General features: G+C 40.5%; 1 protein-coding gene across 1 annotated transcript in view; it reads left to right on the top strand.

Annotated features, from left to right (window-relative positions):
• Positions 1-2,359: 2,359 nt before the first annotated feature.
• uhrf1 (ubiquitin-like with PHD and ring finger domains 1) overlaps positions 2,360-10,895 on the top strand; it is a 32,382-nt gene continuing 23,846 nt past the window's right edge. The window contains exon 1 of the mRNA XM_073068772.1: positions 2,360-2,685. Coding sequence (XP_072924873.1) covers positions 2,533-2,685 — 153 coding nt within the window. The 5' untranslated portion in view covers positions 2,360-2,532. The remainder of the gene's footprint in view (positions 2,686-10,895) is intronic.

Below are 10,895 nucleotides of genomic sequence, written 5' to 3'. Positions count from 1 at the left end.
TATAATTTTAGTCCAACTATTAGTGAAGTAGAAAATTAAAGTAAAAAACTAATTACATTTTTAAACATCCTTTGTTCTTTGTTTTCTGCAGAGCTAGGGTTTTAGGATCCACTGTCAGATGCTTGCCATTTGTGTCTTGTTTCACCCCATGAAGAGGGGACATCCAGCAAAACGTACCCTACAGTGACACTACAGCTAAATGTGGCTGGGCTTTGGGTGAGTGGGTGCAACCTGACTCAATCTGATCTACAATGTAAATTGTCATTTAGAAAGCTATAGGTTATTTAGAATAGCCAGCACAGATTTAGTCTGATTAAATGGACTTTCTTTTAAGAAGAAAGCAAAATGTCTGATGTAATATGGATGGGTTTAATTTGGATACCTTGGTCAGAAAAATAAGGGAAGTGGTGCGTTATATTCAGAGTTGTGTCAATAGTATGAAGCAAATGGTAATGTTCAGTGCACACATTTGCACCTGGAAAGCTGGTTTCAGTGAAGTTCTGCAAGGCTCACTACTGGGTCTCTTTATTGTGACACATAAAAATAATTTAGACTTTATTGCCTATGCATAATTAAGCAATTAAGAATGTGATTAAAAGAAAGGTATCAATAGATTACTAGCAAGCAAAAAATGTGGTGAATAATGTTCAGTTTGGGATTGGTTATTGGGAAGGCAAACAAGACAGTTAAATATAGAATAAATGGTATGACAATATATAGAAAAGTAGAAAGACTTTGGAATACATAGCCCCAGATTTCTGTGAGTTGATGGATAGATAAAAATGGTTAAGAGTTGTAAATATTCAGATGAGGCAGCATCTGTGGAGAGAGCAATTAATGACAATGTTATTACATTAACAACATAAAATGTTGGACATGTATTTCCAGTATCAGTAGTATTTTTTGTTTTGTTCCAAAAGTGTCAGTGCAAGCTTCAAAGTAATTTTATTGCCGAAGTACCAAACTTATGTTACTATATTTGCCATGAGATTCACTTTTGAATTTTACAAAAACATTATAAAGACTAACAACTAATGTTTAAGAGCCCAATCAGTGCAAATAAGATTACTGCGAACATGAGTTGTAAAGAGTCCTTGAAAGTGAGCCTGTACATCATAGAATCAGTTCAGAGTATTGGCAAAGTAAGTCATCCACACCAGTTCAGAAGCTTGAGGCTGTACGGTAGTAACTGTTCATGTGGGATCTAAGGCTTCCATGCCTTCTGCCTGATGGTAGTAGTGAGAAGAGGGTATGGCCTGGATGATGAGGGTCTTTGATTCCGGATGCTGCGTTCTACTAGCAATGCAGAAGAGAAGATTTTGCCAGTTCTGGAAAATTTTAATTGTGGGGAAAGCTTGAATACTCTGGGGTGGATTCTTTGCAATATAGTGGCTGAGGGAATTAAGATGCTTAAATCTCATAACATTGGCTAATGTGGAAATGTTTCCCCATTGCATTGAATCATCAATAACTTGGGCAACACACAGAAATGCTGGAGGAACACAGCAAGTCAGGCAGCATCTATGGAGAGGAATAAACAGACAATGCTTTGAGCCTAGTCGACTGTTAATTGTCCTGCATTTTGTGCATGTCACTCAAGATGTCCAACATCTACAGAATCCCTTGTATCAATAACTTGGGGACTGGATTGAACACCTTTAAAAAAAATGGTGCTAATCTTGTAACAGAGCCGAAAAGGGTATAAGCAGTTTATATAATTTGTAACGTACAGTACTGAATTGTGCATTAGAAATAACTCGCACTGTAGGGCTAGATCTTCTACAGGATCTATTTTCCATTAAATACCTAATTTTTTTAAGATGGCAAATGCGTCAAAATTAAACACTGCCGGGAAACTTTGGAAACAGAGCTGGAGGAATGTTTCAGTCTCTGACTCACGATGACATTACATTCCCCGCCAAACCGCAATCAAACCAGCAAAGAAACCCGAAATTTTGGCGCTAAATCAGTAACGACAATTTGTTTTTTTTTATAAACTTCACGTAATTTTGCTTGACTTTTCTTGTCATGTTCACGCGTCTATTTAAAAAAGTCACATTTAATCCTACGTTCATATTTTATCTGCTATGTTTCATTGGACAATTTATATATATATATATTTCTTGTGCTGCGAGTAAACTTTTCCCCGACACAATTTCGCGCCGCTGAGACGAAGGCGCCTGTCGTCCAGACGATCCCAGCTCCTTTGTACGTGGTGACGTAAACACCTGGACGTGCTGTCGCCTTCAGAGACCCCTCCCCCTTCACGCTTTCTGGTCGTGCGTCGGACCAATAGGGTTAGGTTTGGAGTGCGCGCGCTGCAATAGGCGGGAGGCGAAGGGGCGGCTCGCCTAAGGCGGGAGAGCGCGGATTTGAATCGGCTGCTACGCGCGCGGTGAAAATCGTCTGGGTTAAAAAAAAGTTGATTTCGCGCGAATTTTTTTCCTCCTTCCCCCCTCGTAGTGAGTAGGAGACCTAAGGGAAATTTGCGTCCATTCTAAATATTTTTTTGGCATTTACCAGTGACTGAAAATGTGGATCCAAGTGCGGACGATGGACGGCAAGGAGACCCGGCACATTGATGGACTCTCCAAACTGACCCTAGTTCAGGAATTAAGGGAAAAAATCCGCGAGGCGTTTGGGGTAGAAGCTGATCGCCAGCGGCTTTTCTACCGGGGAAAGCAGGTACTGAAATTTGTTCGCATAACAAAGGCATTAGCCAACGTTGTGAGGCAGGGGTATCTGACAGCGAGGAACGCGAATGGGTATGGGGGAGGTGAACGTTGGGGAACTTGGGAGTCCAGATGTGACTCGGGAGTTTGCCCGCTCGGGGATATTGACCGCTTTTGGAGGGCATCATCATTTTAAGCGGGAAATAGTAACCCGACGCTTAACTTCTAACTGATCGTCAGCTCCCCGCTGCTCTTTTCCAGCATTTATTAATGCTTACACGGTTTTGAATTTTACAGTGAACTACAACTACTTTCAGAGACGAGGTGTTTACACGGAAACCTAGCCTACTAGTTACCACGTTTGCATTGGCCGGAGGGCTGCGGCCGATGGCCTAGTGTCCAGCTGTGGCGCTTCTGATTGGCTGCTATACCTGTCATTCAACCAGTCTTGCGCCTTTCCATCTGGTTTGGTTGCGCGGGGTGGGTTGGCCGAACAAAAAGGCGCTAAATGTCTTGTATCCGGTGACAATTTAAATTGGAAAATTAGTTATACTTTAATTTTCACATCAGTGGAAGTGGGGTGCTGAGACAACTTGGATTCACTTTTGTTTTTGCTAGTAAAGTTTAAAAATAATGCATTCGTTTGCAGTAAAAGGTAGAAAATACTACCAGTTGGCGCCACTCTGGAAAGTAATTTTTTCGTATGAGGCGTGTAGTAGAAACGGCCTGTGATATAATTGGTTAGAATCAGATAATTCGCGTAGACAGCGCTGGCAAAGTAAAGGGGAGTTATCTTTTGTACAAATTAGCTGAGATTTTGACTCTTAATGGCAGCCCTTTACAGTCGAAAGGATTGTTTTGAGCGCCGCCTGGAGAAGTTCAACATTAAGTTCGCTTACAAGGGCAGTTATTTGAAAGGTGTGTCGTACTTGTTCCACCACCTTCCCAAAATATTGTCATCTAAGCTTTCGGGGATTTAGTTTTACCTAGTTTGAGTATTGATTGCTTAAAAAACTCTGTTCTCGTCGCTGCCAAACAATGGGCAAACTTTTGGGAATCCAGCCGTGCGCTTTTGATTCATTTACTTAAATGTGCAGGCAGGAATAATGCCGGGTTGCACAATTCACTGTATGAAGCTGCTGTCTCTGGGGCGTTAATGCCTCTGGAATTGACATTAGTGTATAATAGTTTAAATGGCTGAAAATGCATCAGCAATACAACCATAATTTGTGCATGTTGGATAAAAAACGATTTTCAGGATGTGGACATCCCCAGCAATGTTGCATTTTATTGCCCATTCCTTACTGCTTTGACAAAGCAATGGTCTAGTTAAAAGTTGCGTTGCAGGTTGCCAGTTTGTTTTTTTTTGCTTGCATGTCTGTGGAGCCAGTGACAGTTAAGATCGAGCAATCCTGTATTTCCTCTCGTCCAACTCTGGTACTTAGTTGTATATAGCTTAAAAAACGTTAAAAATACGGAGTCATTTTTGTTTTCATAGAAAGATGAGCAGGGAAAATAATAGATCAGTGGTGACAATTTTATATCCTCTTAAAAATAAGTGCTGGTAAACACTTAGTTGTTTGGACAGCATCTGTAGAAAGAGAAACCATTGATATTTCAAATCTTGGGGCCTCTGTCAAAGTGGAGCAAGAGGTGTTAATTTTTTAAATTCTATTTTTATTTCAGGCTTCCAGTAAATGCAGTTTTGTTACTGTCTTCTAGTGGGTAAGGGAAGGTAATATTTTAATATGGCAGATAAGACGAGCAATTTGAAAATCACTGGTATTTATCAAGTGAAAGAAACTAACTGCTTTGAGAATGACCAATGTATTCATGTACTGAACTTGAGTCTCTTCTGTGCTTTTTGAAATGATTGATTTTAGCATTGGTTATATTGTGCATTCTGGAATAAATTAATACTTGTGATCAATATGTTTTGAATGAAACACTTAATTCCCTGCATGATATCATTTTATATGGAATTTAGTTTTATCTTATGTCATGGATTTTGGGCAAAATGAGCACTGGGGTTTGTTTCATTCTATGCACAATCTGCAGTTTGGTGTTTATTTAATATCAGAATCATGTTTTCTTTTGGCTTAATTCCTAATTCAGGTTCTACAGTGCTTTTTAAATATTCATCAGTGAGAGCCTGCTGTTGAGAAATAAGTAGCATACTTTCAGACTTGCTGTATGAGGGATTTGTCCCTGCTTTGCCTGCATTACAACTGAAATGTCAAGTACTTTGTAACATTCTTCTTATGTACAGAATATAACTATCCCTTTAATGTCTTTGTATCAACAAGGAAAAACAAACTTTGCATGGTTTGGATAACTTTCAATTTCACACCAGCCATTTTTGTAGTTGAGTAAATTGAACATGGCCACAAAGCAGTGTGTGCTATGAAGTGTCTGACATCACACAACTTATGTATTCAAGATCTTTTTAGCTGGCAAATTGTTCTTTTAAGATGAGGTAATTGTTTATGAACCTTGTTCTTAAAAAAACACAACATATTTTGAATTAAAAAGGAAATGTATGGGTTGAAGTCCTTCAATTTTGGGGAGGTGACATTGTTTAATCTCTTATTTTGCCCTAGGGCGGTCATTCTTGTTATACATAGTTACTACTATTGTTTTGAGGGATTGTCCCTATTCTGCTGCTTGAACTGAGATATTTCTTTACTGCCTGTAGTAACTATTGCAAGTCTTATCAGATCAGTGAAGATTTCAAGAAATGTTAGGTGGTGGTTTATTGATAGTTGTGATCATGAAGATTTTATATACATTTTATTAATGATTATTGTGCTTCATTTGTTTTCAACTCATCTCATTTTTACATAAACAGCTGAGGATATTAGGTAAGCTAAATAACTTTAAATTAGTAACAAAACAATTACTAAGTTAGTTGGGCAGTTACATGAAATGGAAAAGTTTAAGAAGAGCTAAATGTGGACAAATGCAACCACCTTGCATGGGCATTTTGGTTGGCACAGACCAATTGAGTCAAAGGGGCTATTTCCATTATGGCATGTTCTCATTTGCTATTTGCCCCTATTTTCCTTGGTTGTGGATTTGGAATAGCCTTTTTAAAAAAAAGTATACAGTGTGCAACTAGTTTACATTCAAAACAGTGATAGACAGGATGAATGTTTTGGGTGGGGTGACAGTCAAATGTTCTGCTTTATTTTGGGTGGTATTTATTGAGGGACAATTGAGCCCTACTCAGTATTTAATTCCGCTCCTGATTAGGGGTGCTCATTGCCTGGCATTGGTAGTATGACATAATTTTCTCCAGGATGGGCTGCTTCACCGAGGAGTTGTAAATGTAACTGAGCCATCGGTCAACGTCGCATTTGTGAGATGTACTTGTTTGAGCTGACACTATTGCCCTGAAGAACTTTAACTAGTGTGTCCTGAGCCGACATTATTAATCTTCTGCAAACCTCTCCTCTGTCCTTGATTCTCCCTCTGTCCGGACTGTATGGGTCACACTTTTCAATACAGCAGTAGACATCTACACTTGCCGTGGATAGATTGCAATATGTTATGTGGGATTTGTAATCTGTCACGTTCCTAGTTTACTGGTTTCCAGCTTTGTCATACAACTAAGTCACACTTTGTTGTTGCTGGGCTGTGCTGTATCTAAGAGCCTTTCAAGTTTCAGGATCAGGAGAGCATGTTAGTTGATAATTAACAAATGGTTTCCATATATTTGACTTCATGGAGCCTGGCATGAACACTGAGAACTTCAATATTAATCCTCCTTTAATGTCTACCACAAATCTGTCAACTTAATTGGTTTACATGAGAGGGAGAAACCAAAATCAGATGCATCAGTATTTCAGAGGAGTAATGGGAACTACAGGGAGCTAGCCAAAGTTGATTGTAAGGTGACTCTAGCAGTGATTACGGCAGAACAACAGCGCTGGAGTTTCTGGGAGCAATTCAGAAGGCACAAGATAGATTCATCCCAAAGAAAATCATTCAAGATGGTATGTCATTTCCAGTACACACGTGTAAAGGAGAACACAAGATAAAGAACACAATAATACGAAAGAATGATACACATAGCTATAAGATAGCTTGTATGCATTGATTGTCTGTCCATAAAGTGATGCTAGGCACAGTTTGCATGTAAGGTGGCTCTGACAGGAGATGATAAAGTAACGGTGCTGGGTTGTTGGGTAGAAGTATTAATCAGCTGTACTGTTTGGGAAAGATAACTGTTTCTGAGTCTGGTGGTCCTGGTGTAGATGCTATGTTGCCTCTTTCCTGGTGTGAGTGGAACCACCAGTCCATGAGCAGGGTGGTTCAGATCCTTCATGATGTTACAGGCCCTTTTCTGGTACCTTTCTGTATACTGTACATGTTATTGTTGGCAGGTAGGCTAGTGCTGGTGATGTGTTGGGTAGTTTTGACTACTTGTAGAGCCTTCCTTTCTACAATGCAGTATATGTACCAACCAGTGATGCTTCATGCTTGAATGCTCTGTTCTGTACATTTGTAGAAAGATGCGTATAGAGGTACATACATCAGCTTTTTTCAGCCTTTTCAGAGAGTAGAGCATATTCTGAGGGAGTATCACTATTCTAAAGGGAGGATGAGGCAACCATGGCTAACTGTAAGAAGTCAAAAATTGCATAAAAGCAAGAGAGGGCATGTAATACAAAAAAAAAATAGTGGGAAGCTAGAGAATTGGGAAGCTTTTAAAAACCAACAGAGTAACTGATACCCTTGGATGTCTGCAGTATACTGGAAATTCAAGAATGTCAGGGAAGTGAAGTTTGTGCAGTGAAAATTAGAACTGAGAATGTGCACCGGAAGCTTAATGGTCTGAGGGTGGATAAATTTGTTGGACCTGATGGACTGCACCCTTGGGTTCTGAAGGAAGTAGCTGGAGAGATTACAGACATTAAAGATGATCTTTCAAGAGTTGATAGATTCTGACATTGCACTGGATGACTGGAAAATTGCAAGTGCTACTCCACTATTTAAGAAGGATGGGAGGCAGCAGAAAGGAAACTATAGACCTGTTTAATTAGACACTGTGGAACACACTACCACTATGCCTGAAAATTGGAGCGTGTCGAGGAGCAGAAGTGAGTGTACTAAGGAGAAGGTGCTTGGGAAACTGAAAGGTTGGAAGTCACCTGGGCTATATGGATTACACCCCTGGTTCTGAAAGAGGTAGCTGAAGAGATTGTGGAGGCATTAATGACTGGAATGGTTCCTGAGGACTGTAACATTGCAAATGTCGCTCCATTCTTTAAGAAGGGAGGGAGGCAGACAAAGGAAATTATAAGCTATTTAGGCTGTTTTAAGTGGTTGCTAAGATTTTGGAATCTTATTATTATGGATGATGTTTCGGGGTACTTGGAGGGACATGGTAAAAATGGACAAAGTCAGCATGGTTACCTTAAGGGGAAATCTTGCTTGACAAATCTGTTGGATATAACATGCAGGATAGACAAAGGAGTGTCAGTGGATGTTGCTTGTTTGGACTTTAAAAAGCCCTTTGACAAGGTGCTACATGTGAGTGTGCTGAACATGATGAGAACCCATGGTATTATAGGAAAGATACAAATGTAGGTAGATAATTGGCTGACTGGCAAGATGCAGAGTGGGAATAAAGGGGGCTTTTTCCGATGAGCTTCCATGGTGTTTGCAGGGGTTGGTGTTGGGACTTTTTTTTTCATGTTATACATCAATGATTTTGATAATGCAATTGATGGCTTTGTGGCTAAGTTTGTAGATGATCCATAGATGGGGGGGGGGGGCGGGTATTATTGAGAAAGCAGGAAGTCCACAGAAGGACTTTGACAGTTAAGGAAATTGGGCAAAGAAATAGCAGATGGGATACAGTTAGGGAAGTTATATCTAAGAAAAGATGTACTGGCATTTGAGAAAGTCCAGAGGAGGGTCACAAGAATGATTCTGGGAATGAAAGGGTTAATGGTTGAGTGTTTGATCCCTCTGGGCCTGTATTCGCTGGAGTTTAGAAGAACTAAGAGTGATCTTATTGATACCTATCTAACGTTGAAAGGCCTAGATAGTGTTAGATAGATAGATAGATACTTTATTCATCCCCATGGGGAAATTCAACTTTTTTCCAATGTCCCATACACTTGTTGTAGCAAAACTAATTACATACAATACTTAACTCAGTAAAAAATATGATATGCATCTAAATCACTATCTCAAAAAGCATTAATAATAGCTTTTAAAAAGTTCTTAAGTCCTGGCGGTTGAATTGTAAAGCCTAATGGCATTGGGGAGTATTGACCTCTTCATCCTGTCTGAGGAGCATTGCATCGATAGTAACCTGTCGCTGAAACTGCTTCTCTGTCTCTGGATGGTGCTATGTAGAGGATGTTCAGAGTTTTCCATAATTGACCGTAGCCTACTCAGCGCCCTTCGCTCAGCTACCGATGTTAAACTCTCCAGTACTTTGCCCACGACAGAGCCCGCCTTCCTTACCAGCTTATTAAGACGTGAGGCGTCCCTCTTCTTAATGCTTCCTCCCCAACACGCCACCACGAAGAAGAGGGCGCTCTCCACAACTGACCTATAGAACATCTTCAGCATCTCACTACAGACATTGAATGACGCCAACCTTCTAAGGAAGTACAGTCGACTCTGTGCCTTCCTGCACAAGGCATCTGTGTTGGCAGTCCAGTCTAGCTTCTCGTCTAACTGTACTCCCAGATACTTGTAGGTCTTAACCTGCTCCACACATTCTCCATTAATGATCACTGGCTCCATATGAGGCCTAGATCTCCTAAAGTCCACCACCATCTCCTTGGTCTTGGTGATATTGAGATGCAGGTAGTTTGAGTTGCACCATATCACAAAGTCCTGTATCAGTTTCCTATACTCCTCCTCCTGTCCATTCCTGACACACCCCACTATGGCCGTGTCATCAGCGAACTTCTGCACATGGCAGGACTCCGAGTTATATTGGAAGTCTGATGTGTACAGGGTGAACAGGACCGGAGAGAGTACGGTTCCCTGCGGCGCCCCTGTGCCGCTGACCACCGTGTCAGACCTACAGTCTCCCAACCGCACATACTGAGGTCTATCTGTCAAGTAGTCCACTATCCAATCCACCATGTGAGAGTCTACTCCCATCTCCGTTAGTTTGTGCCTTAAGATCTTGGGCTGGATGGTGTTAAAGGCACTAGAGAAGTCAAGGACATGGATAGGATATTTCCTATAGTAGGACAAGAGGGCACAGCCTCAGTATAGGTGAATGTTCCTTTAGAACAGTGAAGAGGAGGAACTTTTTTAGCTAGAGAATGGTGAATCAGGAATTCATTGCCACAACTGGATGTGGAGGTTGTCACATTTTTCAAAGCAAAGTTTGATAGATTCTTGATTAATAAGGGCATCAAAGGTTAGAGAGAAGGCAGGAGAATGGGATTAAGAGATGATGTGGTGGAACAGTCATAATGGGCTTAATGGCCTAATCCCTGTATGCTCTATTCTTTTTTTAAACTACCAATTTATTTAATTACTTGGAACTTGATCTATGCTTTAGGTCTATCTGTTCTGTAATTAAACATCATACTACTTTGCCGGTTTAAGATTTTGTGCTGTGGTGCCTTACTTCATATTTTGCATCTTGTCATTGGGTTGTTATTTTGGTGGATGAAAAGCACTTCCAGATAGCAATTCTATTATTTAGCTGAATACTAGGACGTTTTGGATAAATGATGAAATAGGTTCATTTTAAGATTCCTCTCTGATGGAAGCAATGGCCTGGATGATGGGGTCCTTAATAATGGATGCTGCACTTTGAGCTGTCACTCTTTGAAGATGTCCTAGATACTATGAAGGCAAGTGCCCATGATGGAGCTGACTAAGTTTTCAAATTTCTGCAGTAGGCCCCCCCATTCCCCCGTGGTGATGCAGCCAATTAGAATGCTTTCCACGGTACTTCTGTAGAAATTTGAGAGTGTCTTTGGTGACTCCAAATCTCCTCAAACTCTTAATGTAATATATAACTGTGCCGTGCCTTCTTTGTAGCTGCATTGATATGTTGGGCCCAGGATAGATCCTCATAGATATTGGCACCCAGGAACTTGAAATTGTTCCACTTTTTACCACTTCTGCTCCCTCTTTGAGGTCTGGTATGTGTTATCTCATATTACTCTTTCTGAAGTCCACAATCAGTTTTTTGGTCTTACGGACATTGAGTGCAACGTTGATGCTGCGACACCA

The sequence above is a fragment of the Hemitrygon akajei genome, chromosome 16 (assembly GCF_048418815.1).
Source record: "Hemitrygon akajei chromosome 16, sHemAka1.3, whole genome shotgun sequence".
In the NCBI taxonomy this organism is placed as follows: domain Eukaryota; kingdom Metazoa; phylum Chordata; class Chondrichthyes; order Myliobatiformes; family Dasyatidae; genus Hemitrygon; species Hemitrygon akajei.
The sequence above is the reverse complement of the archived record's forward strand: the minus strand, read 5'-3'. Positions and strand labels throughout refer to the sequence as shown.